Source organism: Miniopterus schreibersii (genome assembly GCF_964146895.1).
Source record: "Miniopterus schreibersii genome assembly, chromosome: 2".
Classification (NCBI taxonomy): Eukaryota; Metazoa; Chordata; class Mammalia; order Chiroptera; family Miniopteridae; genus Miniopterus; species Miniopterus schreibersii.
In genome coordinates this window covers 96,403,327-96,425,017 of record NC_138102.1, presented here as the reverse complement: position 1 = coordinate 96,425,017, position 21,691 = coordinate 96,403,327, and the positions used below count along the sequence as shown (strand labels likewise).

The 21,691-nt window shown below is 42.4% G+C and overlaps 1 protein-coding gene and 1 long non-coding RNA gene across 3 annotated transcripts; one reads left to right on the top strand and one right to left on the bottom strand.

Moving 5' to 3' along the window:
* Window positions 1-1,504: 1,504 nt before the first annotated feature.
* GJB6 (gap junction protein beta 6) lies at window positions 1,505-10,379 on the bottom strand. 2 transcript variants are annotated; one of them, XM_081129243.1, is made up of 2 exons: window positions 10,220-10,379; window positions 1,505-2,999 (listed from the first exon to the last, which is right to left on the bottom strand). In XM_081129243.1, the coding sequence occupies exon 2, from the start codon at window positions 2,982-2,984 to the stop codon at window positions 2,199-2,201; it is 786 nt and encodes a 261-aa protein (XP_080985369.1). In that variant the 5' UTR covers window positions 2,985-2,999; window positions 10,220-10,379; the 3' UTR covers window positions 1,505-2,198. The 2 variants fall into 2 exon arrangements, with proteins under 2 accessions (XP_080985369.1, XP_080985370.1); XM_081129244.1 differs by lacking the exon at window positions 10,220-10,379 and adding an exon at window positions 9,510-9,878.
* Window positions 10,380-11,988: 1,609 nt separating this feature from the next.
* Window positions 11,989-12,959, top strand: LOC308553348. Its single transcript, XR_013998228.1, has 3 exons — window positions 11,989-12,074; window positions 12,471-12,649; window positions 12,784-12,959. It is a non-coding gene; the product is annotated as an uncharacterized lncRNA (long non-coding RNA).
* Window positions 12,960-21,691: the final 8,732 nt, after the last annotated feature.

Genomic DNA, 21,691 nt, shown 5'->3' with positions numbered 1-21,691 from the left:
AAGCCACTGACTTTGAGAAAGTTGGACCTGGTTTGAATTTTGGCTCTGTTACTTATTAGCTATAAAACCTTTGGCAAGTTACCTAACTTCTCTGAGCCTCAGTGTTCTCATCTGTAAATTGGGGATGATCTCTCATAAGGAAGAGTGTGGAGTGAGGAAAGGAAAGGTCTTCACCCAAGGGACCGGGAGAGGGAGAGAAGGCAGTGCAGAAGCCCCAGGTGGAGATGGAGGTGGAGACCCAAGGTTAAGTTGGGCAGTGTCTCAGAATCTAGAAAAAGATCTCAAAGAGTTTTAAAATTATGACAACTGAGCCCTGGCAGAATGGCTCAGTTGGTTGGAGCATCATTCCATATACCAAAAAGTTGTGGGTTTGATTTCCGATCAGGCACATACCTAGGTTGCGGGGGGCAACTGATCAATGTTTCCCTCTCACATCAATATCTCTCTCTCTCTTTCTGCTTCCTCTCTCTAAATCAATAAACATATCCTCAGGTGAGGATTAAAAAACACAACTATGACAACTGAGAAGAAGCCATTAGGTTTGTGCTCAGAGTATTATTATGCTGATAATGGCTTGGTTTCAGTGGGGAGGGTGGTAAGAAGCAGGTGGGGAGAGAGTGCTGGCAGCTAGTGTGGCCATCCTCTCAGATCTTGGAAGGGAAGGTGCATTTAGGGAGGTTAAAGAGCAGAGAGGAGGGGCCAGTGGGGCTGTCATGACTGGACCAGCAGTCCCAAGAGCACAGTAGAATGGAAGTCCTTTTTCCGTTTCAATTGGGACTGCTACCAAAGCTGTTTTATCTGCTCTGATACTTCCCTCCTTCCTCTTCACGAGCTTCATTTGATACCCATTAAGACAGCTATTTAAAAGAAAGAACATTATAGGACAATCAGGAATTACCAGTGCTGACTGGATTTTTTAGTGTTATAGAATCACAGGGCTGTGTCAAGCCCTCACGTATATTCATTATTCACTAGGTGTCCCTATGCATGGCGTATGCTAACTATGTGAGTTGCATGTGTGTGTATAATTACTCCAGAGTGACCAGTCTGCAATTGACTCACCGACACCCACACTAAAGGCATCTGTGTTCAACCTGGAAATCCCTAGGGAGGAAGGTTTCCCCATCTATGGGGATGAAGTTGTGGGTATTTTTCTTGGTCATCATGGACTGAAGAACTCATTAATGAGTCCTTTGAGGCAAGCTTTGTTAGATTGCTGCTGAACACCTGAAAACTTCCCTGACCTCCTCTCTATCAAGGTTGCAGTGACCCAGAGGATATCTTCCATGTGCTAAAGCAGCAAACCCGTCTCCAAGTGGAGTAGGCTACTGAACTTGGTCTCTGCTCGTTCGATGTGAGGAAGCAAGAGTCCCCAGTGAACTTCAGGGCAACTTTACCCACAGAATCAGCAGCTACCCCAGCAAGAGTACCCCAACCCACTTGTCATACCACTGGGGATTACAGCATGGTGCCCTGAACAGAACAGAAACCCAGAATGCACAGGAACACTTAAGCAGTGGGGCTCATCTTTATTGAGGCAAGCTGTCCACAACTACTGCAAATGGGCTAGTTTTAAAAAGCTTCCCGCTTCCATACAGCTCTGTCTACATTCACAAAGTCATAAAAATATATTGTACAATGAACACTTTCCACCTGAAGAGCATCATGATAGTTCATAAACTTGTCGATAGACAATACAAAACACTATTTACAACAAAATACAGTAAGTTCAACATTTAGATATTTAAAGTATAATTCTAAAACTAACATCGTATGTTTCTCCAGGTAAGGAAGACTAGTCATTATAAAAATACATAAATTCAAAGTCGGAACTAAAACATTCAATCCTATAAAAATATATTTTACTAATAAAAGTATCGATTTCTAGATAAATGTTCTTTATCAACAACAATTACAGTCTTAAATCCTCAGGAAATACCCACTATGTCAGAAGGTCCACTTAAAACAGACATATGAAAGGAGCTTCAAGGCACAGTTGTCAACCTGTCTTAGTTTTCAGAGATGGACCACATTTGTGATCACGTTGCATATTAATGGCACAATTATTCTATAAAACATTAACTCAAGTTATCTATGTATTATGAAAGCCATTTATAAACACAAAATCTCTAGCCTAGAGAGAGTCCTTAGAACACACCAGTTTTGTTAGGAGCTGGCTACATCACACTTTGAAATGTCTAATTTGGAAAACCAGTGGTTGCATTTTGACCACTATCTGAAATCAGCTCATTCATTTCATTTTGCTTACTCTCCTTTAGGGCATGATTGGGGTGGTTTTTTTGAGTCTGGGCTCTTTTTGATCTCCTGAAACACACTTTCAGCAGCAGGTAGCACAACTCAGCCACATTGAGCAGCATGCAAATCACCGAGGCAGAGATCATAAAAATGGTGAACACAGTTTTCTCTGTAGGTCTAGAGATGAAGCAGTCAACAAGGTTGGGGCAAGGATCAATCCCACATTTCAGCACCCAGGGCAGGTGGTACCCATTGTATAAGAAGTAAAACACGTACATAAAGGAGGCTTCAAAGATAATTCGGAAAAATATGCTGCTGGTGTACGTCCACCACAGGGCTCCCTCGATCCGAACCTTCTGCTTTTTAATGTCTTCCAAGTCTTTGAATTCATTTCTCTTCTCTCCTCGTCTGAATTTGCGGGCGGCTTCCTGCCGGTAGTAGGCAACGTGCATCGCCACAAGCAGGGCAGGGGTGGAGACGAAGATGAGTTGCAGGGCCCACAGCCGGATGTGGGACACTGGGAAAAAGTGGTCATAGCACACATTTTTGCATCCTGGTTGCAGAGTGTTGCAGACAAAGTCTTCCTGCTCATCACCCCACACTTCCTGAGCGGCCACCACGAGGATCATCACACGAAAGATGAAGATGACAGTGATCCACACCTTCCCGATGCTGGTGGAGTGCTTATTCACACCTCCAATGAAAGTGTGCAGGGTACCCCAATCCATTGTGCTGGTTTATTCCTAAACAGACAAAGGGAAATTAACAGAAAGTTCCTTTGAATTTATACAATAATAGTTATATTACAGACTGAAGCAAATTTTGCTTAGAGTATGTTGTGATAGTTATGACTTCAACCCCTAAACTGCTGGTAAGAGGTTTTCTGGTACAGAATGCCCAGTCTAAAGACATTCAAAGGTTTCTGACCAGAGATAACTTTTGGGATTTAAGATCATCTTCATTTAACTAAATTCCGATTATATAATAGGTCACTGTTTGACATGAATGCAAGAACTCAGGTAATTCAAATTCCTTCCCCAGTTCCCATTAAATCACTATGTCTCTCTTCACCCAGAGATCACAGAGGGTCCACAGAAGGTCTTAGAGATTAAATGGCTTATCCAAGAAAAAAATTAGTCATTGGAATGAAATAATCTGGTTAATCTGGCAGTAAAGAGGGAAAGTAAGAAACCAAGTACTTACTAGTTTGCTTTACACAATATATTTATATTTCTAGCCTGAATAACATCCTTTGCCCTCATCATGGGAAGCCTAATACCATACCTACAGAAAGATCCTCTTCCAAAAGAAAATCATAGTTTTCACAAAAGGTGCTTACTTGTTCTCCCTCGTAACCAGGCTAATGAAGGCCTTCCCTTCCCAGCAGGTACCACCGCACCAAGAGTTACGGTGAAGAACCCGTGTCACTGCAACAAGGGGACTTGCTCCCTCTTAGCTCCCTGATTTAAGGCCCTTGGAGAAAAGGACTTCTTGATGTCTGCAGAAACCTTTGCTACAATTCAAACAGATGCCTTCTATGTTGCCATACAAGACTAAAAAGTTGGTCTTAAAAAAAAAAAAAGATGAATAACGAACACTTGGAGATTCTTCTGAAAGTGAAAGGCCCTTGCCTCAGAAAAATCCACCCATACAATTTTCCACACCCTTTTACAGGAGGAAGGAGTCACCAAAGTCCTTTTGTCAATCCATCTTAGAATTTCTTGAATGCATGTGGAGCACACTGCGCTCAGGCTGACTCCCCCACCTGCCATGAATTTGCTGACAGTCAACATGACAATGGCAATGGCACAGACATAGTGTATCTTAGTGTCAAAATGATGTTTACAGACGCCTTTCATATCATCAGCAAGTTAATTGTCTTTCCATGTTTCATTTAATAACTATACCCTAACATTTTATTTAAGGAATATTTGTATCCCTCAGGAGGAATATCCTTATAAGCAGAATATTCATGCCCTACAACAAGGCTTCCTAGAAGAAACTCAAGGTTAGGCTAGAAGAGGAGATAGCATGCCCGCTCCCTGGGAGCCCACACCTGAAGTGTTGTGTTCGTTCATATCACATCAAGAAAGACACTGGCAGGCTAGTGACCTGCTGGAGTGTGGCCAGGTGGCAGAGTCTGGAAGGACTCTTTCAGGAGAGGACACTGAGGGAGCTGGAGCAGTTTAGCTGGAGGACAACTCTCAGTCACATGGCAACAGGAGGATCTAGGACTAAGAATTGAATCCAAGGTAGAATAAACAGAAAGCCAGGCTTTTTTTTCTTTTTCAATTACAGTTGACATTCAATATTATTTCATATTAGTTTCAGGTGTACAGCATAGTGGTTAGAGGTTTATATAGTTTAAAAAGTGATCCCTCCTGGTAAGTCTAGTACCCACCTGGCATAGTACATAGTTATTACAACATTATTAACTATATTCCTTATGCTGTACTTTACATCCTTGTGACTTTATTTTATAACTGGAAGTTTGTTATCTCTTAATCCCCTTCCCATATTTCAGCTACTGCTTCAACCTCTCCTCCCACTGGCAACCATCAGTCTGGTCTCTGTATCTATGTTTCTATTTCTGTTTTATTTGTTCATTTGTTTTGTTCTTTAGATTCCACATATAAATGAAATCATATTATATTTGTCTTTCTCTGTCTGACTTACTTCACTTAGCATAAATATCCTCTAGGCCCATCCACGTTGTTGCAAATGGTAAGATTTAATTTCGTTATGGCCGAGTACTATTCTGTTGTATATATATTCCTCATCCTCTTTATTCATTCATCCATCTGTCAATAGACACTTAGGTTGCTTCCATACCTTGGCTTTCGTAAATTAAACATAGAACTACCTTGTGACCCAGCAATTACACTTCCAAGTATTTATCTGAAGAAATCCAATTCTAAAAGATATTGCAGCATTATTTACAATAGCCAGTATATAGGTTTTTTGCTTTTTAAAAAAAGAAAATGCTGAGAAAAATGAAGTAGGTACAACTCTGTAGACACAAACTCTTTGAAGCTGTGGTTTCTTGTCCTTAAAACATTGAATTAGAGGCTGTGTAAGTATCGCAGGGTAATGCAGACGGCTCACTCAGGAGGAGTGGTCTCAGATTCTACAATTTAACCTTGCCTTCACATACCATTTATCTCATGGCCTAAGAGATGGTCAATGTCCATATTAAGTTAACCTTTAACTTAAAAGACTCATTTTAGACAATACAAATTGTACAATTAATTTTTAGTCTCCTATGAAAGTAATTATAATACATTTTCCTGGTTGTTGCTGTTCTATTCTGGAAGCCTTTCAGGATGTCATGGGGGGGAGGGTGGTGGTGGGGGAGGGGTCAGGGCGATCGGATGTAGAAACCTGTATCTTGATGTTTCAACATATTTTACAGCAGATGTTCTCCTAGGAGGTCAGTCCTGTTTGTTTATAAAATAACATTTTCTCTAATTAACCAGTAAACATTTCCCCTTGAGGTTTGGTTAGTTAAGTGCCCAATCAGCAAGTCTTTGATTTATCAAAGAAAAGTTCACATTTTCTCAAAACCTCCAAAGTGCACAGAATTTAAACTTCCCCACAGATATAATAAAAAAATAAATAAAATTTTTTTTTCCCCCTAAAAAGGCTGTTTGAGTTCTCTATCATCTGCCTGAACAATGGCACACCTGGTGTCAGCTATTACCTGCCCTACTAGGAAGCAAACCAATCAAGCTGTCTGAATGAATTTGGAGAGGCAAGGCCAGGGGCTGAGGTCAGGAGGTCACAATTTCCCCACAAGAATATGGTCCTACTTTCTAGAAGCAGGATCATTGATTTCTGCTCTTTGGGGCTCCTCTTTCTTAAAAAACAGTAACAATAGTGACAGCAATAACTTTATTTCTTTTTTACTTCTCTGAGTCCCCAAATCACATGCTCTGAACACATTCTCTCAAAGTAGCAAAGCTGAACAGAAAATAATCTATTATACAACAATTTTTGAGTTTGAATCAGCAATTTACCTGCACCTTTAAAGGGAGGAAAAGAAAAGAGATAACCAGGGCACTAAGAAAAATGAGTGATTAAACCCAAATACATGTGTCTAGCCTCCCAGTCACTCAAGACAATTAACTGGGCTAAAACAAATCACTTGATTGGTGGTATCTTCCTACAGGATTAACCAAGGCCCTATTACCTATCACATGGTAGAAACGACTGGAAAGGAAGAGCTGTTCTCCACAGTCTCCATCACCCCCCTGCCTTCCTTGTTCCCCAGAAAGGGCGCTCTGTGAACGTGCACCGGTATTTCCTACAGTGAAAGCTTCCTTGTCCATTCTTTTGATTCGTTCTCATCGTTGCTGAGGGGCTTCCCAAGAAGCCAGGGCACCTGTCCCGCACATCATACTCCCAGTGAGCGCTAAGAGCAGGAGGAGAGCCCCTCTCACAAGTTTCAGAAGGAAGGCCAGGGGTACGGCCTGCCCAAAACTTCCTGACACAATGCTGCAGTCACAGGTAAGGCCTGGCTGCTCTCGGAACACTCTGCCCACTCCCCGAGGGGCTGACAGAGGGCAGAAGATTCAGCAGGTCTGAAAGGAGGCCCTGACCTGACCCATCCCTGAGCGAGGCACGCCCTGGCTGGGGGAGCAGGGGCAGGCCACCGGCCCTCAGCCTCTCCTCTGTAAACACATAACCTGGGGCGAGCTACCATCAACATTGTGGTAATAGGACATTTGAAGGCCGAGTACTTTTTGAGAACTGCTTTCCAAACTAACTACACTCATCGGGACCCTTTGCTATTGGTATCAATGAACAAAATACCTCTTTATTTTTAGGCTTCAGGCAGGCTGGCGGCAACCACCGGGAGCAGCTTTTTCAGTAAAAAGTAAAATATTAACCGTCTCTCTGTAAACCAGAGACACTTAACTGGCTCTTTCTGGCTCTCTTTTAAGGAAAGAATGGATATGCTGAGCTTCTGTGGTCTTCCACCTATGAGAATGTGGTTCTACCCAAACATACAAAGGTGAATTGTATTCAGGTTTGTGGTATATCTTACCATCCACTGCTCATTCTCAGTACTAAAGCTCTGGTCCCAAATAGTTAACTCTGAAAACAAGTAAACATTGACCTTACTTCAGATGATACACACAGTGTTATCAAGATAGACTGTTCTTCCTTTTTACAATTCAAAGAACTAAATCTATTAGCATTCTGCTTCAGTAATGGAATTTCTTTATTATTTTAAAATTTCTTATTTAAGAATTTAATCATAACTAGTTTGCTTAATAATGACACTTTAGTTTCACTGCTGGCAAAACCAAAACTAAAGCCCTGAACACCAATGCTACCCTCAGCACACACCATGAGGTACAAAGGAACTATCCTCTTTGGATGACCCTTTCAAAGTCAGTCAGTGAATAGTTGATAGACTGAAAACAACACACTCCTCACAATTTCCATGTTAGTATGAAGAGTTGAGAAGTTGAAGTGATAAAGGCAGTGATAACACACCTAAGCCTGACTCTCAGCCTATTGGCCCAAGGAGAACCAGGGCAAGCTGCCCTCTTCAGGGCTCAAGCTTTCTTCTTCTACATCATGCGATCGCCTAGGAGCCAATGCAACGACATGAATATAAATCTTTGTGCACCTTCTGGATGTAGGTGAGGATGTTACCTGCTGAGAAAAAAATAGATGTGGCCATATTCTTTAACTCCTCCCATATGTCTTACTGCATGACCTTTGTGGGTACTTTTTCTTCATCCCCAGAACTGTTATGAAGAAAGTCTGAATACTGCCAGTTTACTGACGCTCTATAGTTCAAATCCAAAATAAAATAAAAATAAAATCTTTAGTGTAGTTTCTTTTTCCTACCAAAATAATAGTGATTACTACCACCAACCCCAAGCCTCAAGCTCATTCCCTGAGTATAAAAAATAAAAATAAAAAAAGGAGTAAAGGGACTTTGAGAAACTGGATATGCTCCCTTACCACCAAAATTAGTATGCCTAAAAAAAAAATCTCAAACTCTCTTTTTAATCTAGAAGAATCTCTATCTTTTGTCTCTAGAAATCTCAAGTCATCCAAGGGATAAGCTGGTAGGTGGTTTTTAAGTTCAATGACACAAAACTTCATCAACTGTCCTGTCAAAGTAATGGCCAGTGACAAAATGGATCTAGGATTTATATACTTCTTCAAATTAATTCAATAAAAATGAAAATGTTTTTTCGTCTTTGGGTCTAAATATCAATATGAACAGTTCATAGAACTACATGTATTTCTTAATCCATTTAAGAATTCAAAGAGTTAAAAAAATAATTTCTATGAAGCAGTCTCCGTTCATTCAAGTAAACTTGTGTCCTTTCCAACATTAAGCCCAAACAGAATAAAATGACCCTGGGAATAAAATGGAAAAGGCCACCTGGGGACTCATCCATTCTAATGGATCAAACAAGTAAAACAGAAACCTTCACATATGATAATGCCACCATGGGAGGGATCATGCCCTCATGGACCCAGAAGCTTGGGTAGAACATTATTCTTCCACAATTTTATTCTATTTAACATTTTTGCTAATGAGTACAAAACACAGCTCCTGGACTAATCAGACTGTGTCAAAGCTGCATGGTGTGAGGACTTGCAAGTTAGAATTTTCCTGTCACCCTGTTGAAATTGTTTAGTCAGACCTTCTATACTTCTGCTCCTCCCTAATGCTCTTATAATTCAGCAGAAAAAAAGTAAGAAAAAGAGAACAAGACACCATTACCTGGAGCAGATTTTGTTTTATAATAAAACCACCAGTGTGGCAGCTGGATGGATGAGGGTCTTCTGGGTTTTGAACAACCCCCATTTATGTCACAGGCTGGAGCCTTGATATTCTGGCTCCATAACCTCCCCTCCCCTTCCCTCCTTGGCATAGTTCAAACAACACCCCCAAAGTATCAGCCAGATCCAAACAACAGACAAAGCTCTCCACAGGGGCAGTTCTGAGCAGCATTCTGCATTCTAAGGAAGCTGTCCTGGGGCAGGACATTTTCTCCTAGAACACTACTTGTTAGATTCTGTTAGAACCAAGGCAAGAAAACACTTTTATGGCATGGAGTCCACTGAAGGAAGAGAACAACGTTGCATGGTTAAATTCAAGCAAACACTAAATGCACAGCGAGGTTCCACCCAGGGGACACGGAGGTCGCTGGGCCAGGGTCCCTGCAGTGGCTGCAGGCCGCAGCCCCCCTGGTCCCAAGCTCCATTCCCACCACACTCACCTCAGACCCCGTTCTGCTCTCCAGGAAGGACCAGCCCAGTCAGAAAAGCAAGCAATGACAGTGACACCTGGGACTGACTGTTCCTCACCAGGCAGGAAGTACCTTCTGGTGCCTCCACCTTTTAACCGAAATGTGTCACCAATGACAATTACTGTTGTCCAGTAATTGCCCGGTAATTGCATTACTGTCATCTGCTTTTCACAAGTTCTGGGGCGCACACCGCACAGCCATACGGGTCAGTTCTACCTGGGACTTACGGACGGCTGCCAGTCTCCTGGCTTTCCTGTCCCCCAGGTCCTGTCAGTTTCCCGTGAACACGAAGACAAGCCCGAACGCAGCAAAGGAACTGGGGAAAGGGGCACCGGTCCCCAGACTGCAACTCAGATACGCGGTGTGGTGCATTCAGAAACCTGTCGTGCAGGTCAAGTGGGACTATCTGGCGTATAAGCCAAACCAGTCCGTCGGGGTTCCTCCCGCACGCACCGGACGCAGGATGCGGATCGGGGCTGATAAGGTCGCCCTGGGCAACCCGCTCGGACACCCACTTTGAGGCCACAGGGCCCTCCTGGAGTGGTCGCCACCCGGGGCGACAGGGAAAGGGAGGCAACAGGCTGCCGACGCCCCTCTGGCTTCTCGGGAGGAGGGAGCGGGGAGGGGGAGCTGCTCCTCCGCGGAGAGGCCTCGATCACCCCGCACCCAGCCCCGCTTACCTGCTCCGGGCACCGTGGCGGCGCGGGTCTGGGCGTGGGGCTCCGGGCGCGCGGCGGCGCCCTAGCTGTGGCCGGGCGGGCGGGCGGGCCGGTGTCTGCAGCCTGCAGTCGGCAGGGCCCCCACCTGCGGCGCCTTTTAACCGCGCCTCACCCCGCCTCTGCCCTGACGCTCCCGAGCGCACCCAGAGGCCAGTGTGCGGTGGCCAGCCCAGGCCCGCCCCGGGGCGCGGGGCGCGGGGCGCGGGGCGCGGGGCGCGGGGCGCGGGGCGCGGGGCCCAGGCCGGGCCTCCCTGGGGGGCGCAGGGAGCGCAGGACGGTTTGGTGGGTGCGCGGGGCACAGGACGGGCTCCTCCGTTGGGGGAGCGGAGTGCAAGGGGAGGGCAGGGCAGGACCCTCGTCCTCCCCTCCGTCGGGGAGCAGGGGGTGTAGGACAGGTCCTCCCTAGGGGGCCCGGGGCAGGGGGCCCGCCAGGCCTGGTCCCTGGGGTGGGGTGAGCCGTGTCCCCCGCTGGGTGGCTGCTCACCTCGAACCCCGAAGCCCTGGGGAGAGGGCCTGGGCGAGTGGGCCTGGCTTGGCTGGGCTTCCAGCCCAGGACCCTTCGGGATCAGGATCAGGGGCAGGCTGTGTTTTGCCAGGATCCTTGTTTTCTGTACACTGCCAGCCTCTTGCACCTTTTCACGGCCCTCTCCCAGAGAGCAGCCTGCAGGCACAGCGACTGTTTTTTTTCTATGAGTTAATGACCACTTAGAGCAGTTAAAGGGATTATTAATATGAGTTATCTCCATCCTTTGAAACCTCCCTCAAGGGAAGCAGAGTGGGCCTCCCTCAGCTCCCCCAGCTACCAGGTGGAGACCCTGGTCTTGCCCCTTTCACAAGACAGGGCTCTGGTGCCCAGGGTGGGCGTAGGGGTTGGTGCATGGGCTGGTGGGGTGAAAATGTGTAAAGTTATTTAGGGACCTGGCTTGAGAGGTTCAGAGCCATCCTTCACCAGACAAGAGATGTGTGACTTGCTTCTCCCACAAAAATGGTTGGTAATTAAGTGTCCCCACCTATACGGTAGGTATGCTACTTGTTAGGTCATATTCTCTCATGTAACAGGATTAGTGGTGGTTCTTAAGATATGTCTCTAAGGTTGTGAAAGAAGAATCGAAACTTCTTAAAGACCCACCTTCTGAAATGTTTTATTAGAGGAGAACAGGTGGCACCTGGAATGGCCTTGCACTTAGGCGTGGAGAGATACACAAATCTGTTTTTGGCTTTTTCATTAGACAGACTTACTGCTTTAATGTGTCCTGTGACTTGAATGTTCATCCGGCCTTCAAGGCTTGACTGGTCGTCTCTGACCTCATGCCCCCATGTGGCATCTTTCCTGTCTTTTAGCCATCAATCCTTCCAAACAGACACTCCTGCCAGGCACATCTGCTTGCATAGTAAAATAAGAGCATTTTAAAAGCAGACTATATACTTATCTGGGGATTATAAACAGTTGAAGCCTTTCTTTGCGCTCCCACAACACCAGGTAAAGTGCTTTGCACATAGCAGGTGCTGCTCATGAATGGTTGCATACTGATTGGCAAAGCCCAGCCAGCGTAGCAGGTAATCCGGGAAACAACTTTTCCTTCTGAAGCAGGACTGCCCACGTTTTCACGCCTACCTGCAACACTGGTGCAATGCAACACTGTCTTTGTTAAGACATTTCAGGACAGAACTCACACCTTACTTTGTATCATTGTCTGTCCCCAACCTAGGACCACCACCCAATGCACAAACCACACCCTTGCTTCTGTATAATTGACGGAGAAAACCAATCGACTTCAAAAGGTGTCAAGTCAGTGCACAGTTGCTGATTGAGAGAGTGAGTTCTCTAAGAAGGATGTGGGTGGGGGAGAAGGTAGAAGTCTAAACACTGAGCCTTTCAGAAAGAGGAATGGGAGCCAGTAATGGGAGAGAAAAGAGGGGAATGAAGAGGGGGAAGGCTAGCCCAGAAGGGAGACAGAGAGTGGTGGTGCAGCTGACTGGGTAGGGACAGAGAATCCAGAGAAATAGAACCAGTAGAAGGAAGAGGAAGAGAAAGAGAGAGAGAGAGAGAGAGAGAGAGAGAGAGGGCGGGAGGGAGGAAGGGAGGGAGGGGGGGAGGGAGGGAGGGAGAGGGAGAGAGAGAGGGAGGGAGGGAGAGAGAATGGGAAATTTTAAGGAATTGTCTCATAATTGGTCATTTTCTCTTTCTCTCTGCTATGGCTGGCCAATCCAGAATCTGCAGGGTTGGCCATCACGCTGGAGACACAGGGAAGAGTTTATGCTGCAGCTGGAGTCCAAAGGCCATCTACTAGCAGAACGCCCTCCTTGAGGAATGTAAGGTCTTCAACTGATTGGATGAGACCCACATTATGGAGAATTATCAGCTTTACTCAAAGTCTGCTGTTTTAATTGGTAATCACATCTTAAAAAATATCTTCACAGCAATAACTAGACTAATGTTTGGCCAAACATCTAGGCACCAGCCCAGCCCAGCCAGGTTGATACATAAAATTGACCATGACTGGTGGGTTCATTCTACTTCCTAGCTGATGATTCCTGCCACTGGCAAAGCTGTGGGGCCACCCCAGTGGACAAGGTCATTTTTCCTTCAAGGGGCTTCTGGTGGAGCTGAGGAGCCAGTCAGTCCACAGCAAGTGCTGTACCCGTGAGGGCTGTGAAAGGGCGGCCAGAGCAACAAGCACCACAGATGAGCCAAGGACGTGAAAACAAAGCAAGGGTTTCTGAATAAAGAAGAGACTTGTTAAGATCCTAATTTTGTGATATGCTAATAAAAAGGAACTGCTACAAAATGTTAACAATTATGTTATAAGTTTTAAGTGATTTTACAAGCAATTTTAATTTCCCTCAATGAATATGTGATACATTTATTATAAGAAAAATAAAGGTGGAAAAATAAACTAGAAGAGACTGAGGATATTCAAGGTTATGACTTTCTTCATCCTTTTAAAAAAAAATAACAAAGACTGTACTGGAGACATTGATCTATGAGTGCACCTTCTGGAAAAGAAGAAATCACCCACTGATAAGCTGTCAAATGAACTACGACGCATGTTTTTAGAGCAATGGACTGTATTTTGTTGTGTTTACTTTTCCCCTTGACCCTTCTCCAAATTTTAAGTCTCAGGATATGATAATTTCAGCATAGGTGTTTTACCAACAAAAGGTTTTTGAGTTGAGGGCATAGAGGTAGGAGTTAAGGAATTTAGCAGAGAATATTAGAATGCAGCATGAGTAAACTAACATGAATTGTGATAGTAAAGTAAAAATGGGCAATGTATTTCAAGTCTACGCCCAACTCTCCCTATTAGTTTCCAGGTGAATGTTTCTAGTCACTTACTTTCTACCTTCTCTTGACAATGGTCAAAGTCAGGGTCCTTTCCTGTAAAAGGCACTTGACTTGAGATTTCTTTTAAACTGTTTCCACGCAGGTTCAGTTCATTTGGGGACAGCAGTACTTGGCTCTGGGGTCCCTAACTCAACTTGCACTGAGTCTGAACATATTCTCAGTGGATTTTTTGTATTGTTTCAGAGACAGCACTCTGAGTGCTGGGTGAGATTAGAGAAAATGTTGGGGAAAAAGGCCCCACCTGGGGAGAGGGAGGGAGGAGCTGGGTGACTAGGAGTTTTCAGATCCCTCTGCTTTCCTGATTCCTTAAATCCTTCCTGAAAGGCTCCAGCATTAGGAATGTCTTCTTTCTCTCTGCCTCCTGGCCAGATCCAACCATACTCCAAGGATGAGATTATAATCATAATTTTCTTTTTTATTGAGATATAATTGACATATAACAATGTTAGTGTGAGGTATACAACATAATGATTTGAAATGATCACCACTATAAGTCTAGATAACATTTATCAGCACACATAGTTAGAAAATATTTTTCTTGTGATGAGAACTTTCAAGATTTACTTTCTTAGCAACTTTCAAGTAGGAAATATAGTATTGTTAACTATAGTCAACTTGCTGTACTTTACATCCCAGGACTTATTTATTTTATAGCTGGAAGCTTGCACCTTTCAACCCCCTTCATCCATTTTACCCCCCCCCCCATAATAATAATGTTCTTGCCTTTTGTTAATGAATACCATGAGTCAGGTGTTTTCTCTACCTTTCAACAGTCCCACAAGGGCAGGGAATACTATCCTCATTTTATAGGGAGGCAGTTGTGACTTAAGAGGCCTCCCAGCTGGTCAGTGCCAAAGGTAAAATTCGGACCGAGCTTCGTTCATTCCCTGCAGGCTAAGGCTACCCTCTTGAATGCTCCCTCCTGGAAGCTGTCCCCTCTGCTCTTCCTGTGCGACTGTGGCATAACCTACCAGCTGGTTGCCAAGGTTCTGAATGCTCTCTGCCATCCCAGCTGTGCTATCCCTAATGACAGCCGTGGCCCCAGCTTCTACTTGTGACCAGTCCTGGGTGGGTTAAGTTGCCACCTTCAAGAGGCAAAGATGAACTGTGATGACACGTGAAAAGTCCTAACAGGACTGGGCACCTCAGCAGGTGCTCATGGAAGCCCCTTTCTCCCTTTCCTTCTTTTTCTACTCTATTTTTTTCTCTTCCTTCTTTCTCCTCAGTTTCCTCCTGGATAAAGTGGGAATGTTTAAGCCTTTTGCAGAATTTCTGGGATCTGAAATGAGGCCATGTGTCTAAAAGGCATGGTACAGTGTCTGGAATGTAACTAGGTTTTAGTCTTTGCCCCACTCCATTCCGATACATTACTCACTCACTCAACCAAAAAAGTCAGCAGGCGACAATCCACGTTTGTATCACCTTCACCTCCCTAACCCTGTTCTCTTTTGTCTTGCCAGGCTGTAATTTGATGCCGCTGAACGATGTGAGTTTGGGGAGACAGTGTCCAATCCCAGTGGGTGGGGCTGTTTGAGGTTTGGTGGCACCTTTGTTTCTGGCTCCCTGTTGTGTGAGACCACTCTGGGCCCCTGGAAGGGGCTTTCTGGCTGCTCCAGCTGCCTGCTGTCTGTGAGCCCAGGCTGCAGCGTGGAGACAGCATCGGGAGACTTTACAGCATCCCCAGGAGCACATCAGGGGGCAGCCAAGGAGAAGCTGGGAAACCTTCGGAAGCAGTTAGGGGTCTAGACCTTAACTGCATCTCTGTCAGTTTAAAGATTTGGGTGATTTAATAGTCCGGAGAACATTTTCTGTCACAGTTATTCCTGCCCAACTCATCCTGTTTTGTTACTAGTTACTTCTACTACTTAGGATAAAGTAATTCCATTTGAGAAGTGAACCTTGAAAAGGAAAGAGCAGTTTTTAGGGGCAGCTCCTGTGGGAAAGTCAGGTATTAAGTTAGCCTGCTCCTATTTGGTTGGGTCTTTGTTCTGTTACTTTATTTTGAAATATTATAAATTATTAGAAATAGCCCTCATCTCTTAATGTAAATATATAGAAAAGCCTATTCTTCACTCTTTCCATCTATTCTGAATTAGTCAAGTTTCTAAAGTATTTAAAAGAGATAGAGCCATTGCTTTCAACAGTCTATTGACAAACAGGACTAAACAAATATGTTTTGCCTAATAGAAATTCTTAGGAAATTGATGTAAAATTTCTGTAGCAATTGTTCTTACCCAAATAGATAGCTTCTAAAAGATTTTAACAGTTTGTTCTCTAGTTTGATACTTCCCCTAACTAGAAGCTTTACACTCTTATAATTTGCTTAGCAAATTTATTTCTTTGTAAGTAGTGAAAAGTACAATTTTAATCTATTTGGGATATTTATCAGTTAAAGTATTTTGAATTTGTGCAAGGCAAAACTAATGAGGTTTTATGCCATAGTCTTGTCCTCCTATCAGTAGTGGATGACCTGTTTTTGCATTCTATTATATTCTATGATATATGTTTTTTCATTCATGCGACATACTGAGAGCTGACGGTCTCTGTGCATGGGTTTGAGCAGCATGGAATTGCCTGTGCAGCCCAGACTCTGAGTTCCTCCTTTTCTTGTGTCTAGACAGCAGCTCATCTCTTTCTTCTCAGATCCAGTGACTTGATATTAGAACATCACAGGCAAATACAGACTCATGTGCTGTTGCACCCTCTTTCTCTTTCTGTTATAGTTGAGAAGAGTAAGATAAGAGGAAACTGGAAAAGGTTTAATGCTGGATAGCCAGTTTTCCACAGTCCATGAAAGGAGTTGGCTTTATGAAAATTGGTGACTTCAAAGTAGAGATGATTCTCTTCCTCCCTGAAGACTTCCCCTTCTTCTGTGTACTCCCTCCCTACTAACCCCACACACAGTCTCTAGAGATGGGAGGTCTCACCTGGGTGAGTCTCCTAGGCATCCAGAGGAGGCCGGATATTTAGGTGTGGGAAGCAGGTTGGGGACAGTATCTGGCCCAATAGTGCTTCATAAATGTTCATGGACTGTATGAAATACATAAAAGGTTCAATGGCATCCTAAAAGCCTTTGGGGGATTTCTGGTTTCTGGTCCAACATGTAAAGACCTTGGGAGTTATCGTTCTTATTCTGGCAACAAGAAAAATGTTAAACAAACTGAAAATCAACAAATCAGAGGGTTGAGGTCACAGGGCAGCCACTTCTCCAGAAGAGGACAGAGAGGCAGATACATAGAGTCACAACTCACCAAGGACAGAAGCTGCTACTGGAGCCAGGACTGCTCCTGTTACCCAACACATCATGTCCAGTTTTCAACAAAAAATTACAAGGCATCCTAAAAAGGCACAAAAAACAGCCTGAGATACAAAGCAAGTATCAGAACCAGGCTCAGAAGTGGAAGAAATTTTGGAATTATCAGACTGCGAATTTAAATAACTGATTAATATGCTAAGAACTCTAATGGGAAAACTATAAGCAGACAGATAGAAACCCTAAGAAAGACATAAAGGTATTTTTAGAGATGAAAAGTGCTGTGACAAACAGATAATGCTGTTGGTGGGCTCATCAGTGCACTGGGCACAGCAGAGAAAGGAATCAGTGAGCTTAAGCATGTGTCAACAGAAATTTCCCAAACTGAACAACAAAGAGAAAAAAAATGAAAAAAAGAAAGAACAGAATGTCCAAGAATTGTGGGAAATCACAAAATTCTACCATATGTGTAATGGGAGGACTAGAAAGAAAAAACAGAGAGAGAAAGGGATAAAAGAACTATTTGAAGCAATAAGGACTAATAATTTCCCCAAATTAATGATGAACACTAAACCATAGACCCGGAAAACTTAGAAAACACAAAGAAGAATAAATCCTAAAAACTGCACACTTACTTAGGCATATTATATTCAAGCTGCAGAAAGTCAAAGACAAAATGAAAATCTTTATTGAAGCCAGAGGAAGAACATCCACCTTCCTTACAGAAGATAAGAACTCTATCAGACACCTCTTCAGCAAGATGCAAGCAAGAAGAGAGTAGAGTAAAATATTTAAAGTGTTGAAAGAAATTTAAAAAACTATCAACCTGGAATTCTGTATCCGGTGAAATTATTCTTCAAAATCGAAGGAAAAATACAAACACTGTGTGATTATATGAGGTACCTAGAATAGTCAAATTGATAAGGATAGAAAGTAGAGGGTGGTTGCCCTGGTGGAGGAGGGACGAAAGTTTCTGTTTAATGGGGGAAGAGTTTCAGTTTGAGAAGAGAAAAAAGTTCTGAAGATGAGTGGTGGTAAGTTGATGGCTGAAAAACACACAGATGTACTGAATGCCACAGAAAGGTAGACTTAAGAATGGTTGAAACTGTAATTTTATGTTATGTATATTTTACTACAATTTTAAAAAATGTTTTAATGGAGAAAAAAAGAACAAAAAGAAAAAGAAAAAAAGACTTTCTCAGACAAACAAAAATTGATGGAATTTGTCACTAATAGACTTGCCTTTTCAGAAATGTTAAAAAGAAATTCTTCTCAGAGAAGGAAAATGATATAGGTTAGAAACTTGGTTCTACATAAAAAAGAAGAGTATTAGAAAAGGCAATCTCATAAAAAGGGGGGGGGGGAGAGAAGTATAATTGATATGCTGAGAGGAGAAAAAAATGTAATTATATAAAATGCTAAATTAAAATCAGGGAAGACAGAAAGGAGGGGAAGATCAAAAACAAAAACAAGGGCAATGAATAGAAAATAGTAACAAAAATAGTTGATATTAAATCAATTATATCAATAATGAATTTAAATATGAATGGTTTAAACAAAAAAGGGGCCACAGACTAAACCTGACAAGGTCATGGGAAGCCTGCATGGTGGCCTTACAAACTCAGACCTAAAGTAACCACACAGGATGGTTTGAAAACTTCCTAACTAAAAGCAGTTCATGGTGGGTAGTTCTAGGTTGGTATTTTTCCCTAACAAAGGTCAATCTGCACCTTAACTGAGCCTGTCTGTTGTCTTTTTTTGCATCTATGATAATATACCTGATAACATACCTTTGGAATATCAAAGTAATTTTCTTTTTCCAGACCCCTCAAAGCACAACCACTACACCAGAACAGAGACCACAAACCCCCTTATTGCTATTATTATCATGTTAATTGTTAACTGTTAACTATCTTATACACACAGATGTGAAAGAAGTATGTGCCCATTCCTTTTACTTTTTATCCAATCCCAGAGGTTTCCCCTCTTTGCTTTCTCCCACCTCCCTAATCTATCACCAGTGCATTTCATGTAAACCCCTTACACCTCCTTCTTTGATTGTAATCTATAAAATATGGTGCAAAACTGCCATTCTCTGGAGCATTATCTCAATCCATTGAGATTTTGCTTCCCAGCAATTATTGCTAGTTTGGCTCAAATAAACTCATAAAAACTCTTACAGGTTTGGAGGTTACTTACATTGACAATACCAATTAAAAGACAGAAACTATCAGACTTGGCTCAAGAAAAAATTGTCTGCAAGAAATCCACATTAAGTATAAAGACACAGATATTTACTTTTAATTTTTAAAGTAAAGAGGAGAAAATTATACCATGCTAATACAAATTAAAAGAAAGTTGAAATAGCTCTATTAATTTCAGACTAAGTGGACTTCTAGATCTAAATGTAAAATCCAAACTTTAAAACTTTTAGAAGATAGCTTAGGAGATAATTTAAAGGTAACTTTAGGTTGGTGATGACTTTCTAGATAAAACACTAAAAACATGATTCATGAGAGAAAATATTGCTAAATTGGGCTACATTAAAATTAAACACTTCTGCTCTGTGAAAGACGCTGCTAAGAGAATGAAAAGACAAGACGCAGATTGGGAGAAAATATTTGCAAGGCACAAATCTAATAAAATATTTGTACCCAAATCTACAAGAACTCTTACAATTCAACAATAAGAAAACAAACAACTCAATTTTTAAAATGAACAAAAGATTTGAACAAGACTCCTCACCAAATAAGATATAGAGACAGAAAATAAGCATATGAAGTGATGTTTCACACCATATGTCATCAGGGAAAATGCAAATTAAAATAATGAGATACTACTATGTACCTATTAAAATGGCTAAAATCCAAAACAATGAAAAGACCAAATGCTGACAGGGATGTAGAGCAACAGGAACTCTTTCATTGCTGGTGTGAATCAAAAATGGTGAAACCACTTTGGAAGACAGTTTGGTGGTTTCTTATAAGGCTAGGTTTCTTATAGTCTTACCATGCAATCCAGCAATTGTCTTCCTTGGTATTTACTCAAAGGTGGTGAAAACCTATGTCCACACAAAAACCTGCACACAGATGTTTATAGTGCCTTTAATCATAATTGCCAAAATTTGGAAGCAACTAAGATACATTGCAGTACATCCAGACAATGGAATATTATTCAGTGATAAAAAGAAATGAGCTATCAGGCCATGAAAAAACATGGAGGAAGGCTACATGCATATTACTAAGTGAAAGAAGTCCATTTGAAAAGACTACTTGCTGTCTCATTCCAACTCTAGGACATTCTGGAAAAGGCAAAACTATGGAGAGAGTAAAAAGATCAGTGGTTGCCAAGAGTTTGAGGGGAGGAAAGGTTAAATAGACAGAGCATGGGGGATTTTTAGGGCAGTGAAACTACTCTGTATAACACTGGAATGGTGGAGGCCTGCCATTGTACGTTTGTCCAAACACATAGAATGTACAACACCAAGAGTGAATCCTAATGTAACCTATGGAATTTGAGTGATGATGATGTGTCAATGTAGGTTCATTGATTATAACAAATGTCTCACACTAATGCAAGATGTTAATAATAGGGGAAACTGTGTGTGTGGGGGAGAGGTGGTACATGAGAACTCTCTATACTTTCTGCTCAGTTTTTCTGCAAACATAAAACTGCTTTAAGTAATAAAGTCTATTAGTTAAAAATAAAAAAAGTCCTGACTATTTTTATTATTAATTTTTAGTCCTCACTGGAGGATATGCTTATTGATTTTAGAGAGAGGGGAAGAGAGAGAGAGAGAGAGAGAGAAAGAGAGAGAGAGAGACATCGATGTGAGAGAGAACATCTACTGGTTGCCTTCCTGGACAACCCTGACCTGGGACCAAACCTGCAACCTAGGCATGTGCCCTGACCAGTAATCAAACCCACATCCTTTTAGTATATAAGATGACATTCCAACCAACTGATCCAAACCAGCCAGGGCAAACCCTAACTCTTTAGCTTAAGATCTTGCATTAATTAACACAAAAATACTCTGTAACTAATAGCATTTACTTACAAATAAAATATTAAAATGTTTGACAGCTTGTTCTCTTAGTAAATATATTCTTTATTACATTGCTTCCTGTAGTAATTTTCTTGTTCACTCATTTAACAAATACTTGAACACTTACTGTGTGCCAGACCTAACACAGTACTGGGCGATGTTGAATGAAGGAGTAAGTAAATGAGTGAGTGACATTGGCCTGTTGGAAAAGCTTAAGCCCTTTCTTCTTTCTTCTCTGCTCTGCCTCTTCTCAGGCCTGCCTTTACGTCAAAGGTGGTTCCACTCTCCACAAACAGGATTGTTCTTTGACAATTCCTATGTTGTAATGATTAGAGGGTTTAGAGGCATGAGATTTTCATAGCAAATCAACAAAGAAACAGCAGCAAGTGGACCTCGAGATAGTGCCTGTTAGAGCTCTGTTGGCTGTCACACTCCACATTTGCAGATCTGGGTTTCTCAAAGCATTGCTTTTGGATGAGCAAAGGAAATTTGGGCACAGTTATTTGTCTACTAAACAGTCACAATCTCATTCAAGAGAAGAGCTGAAAGCTAAGCCAAGTGATTTGCACAATCTGACCTGACTTCAGTCTTTGGTTCAATAGGCTGGACCTGTCTGGGTCCAACGGTGAATCTTTGACCCAGTGTCTAAGCTAGTGTGTGTTCTTAGGCTCCTATGTCAAAGCTCCATAGTTAAACTCATCCAGGCGGATGGAATTCTCTATCTTAACTGATGAAATGAGACTGCGTTCTATTTCTCTTTTTAATGTTTAACAAAAACTTTGCACAGTT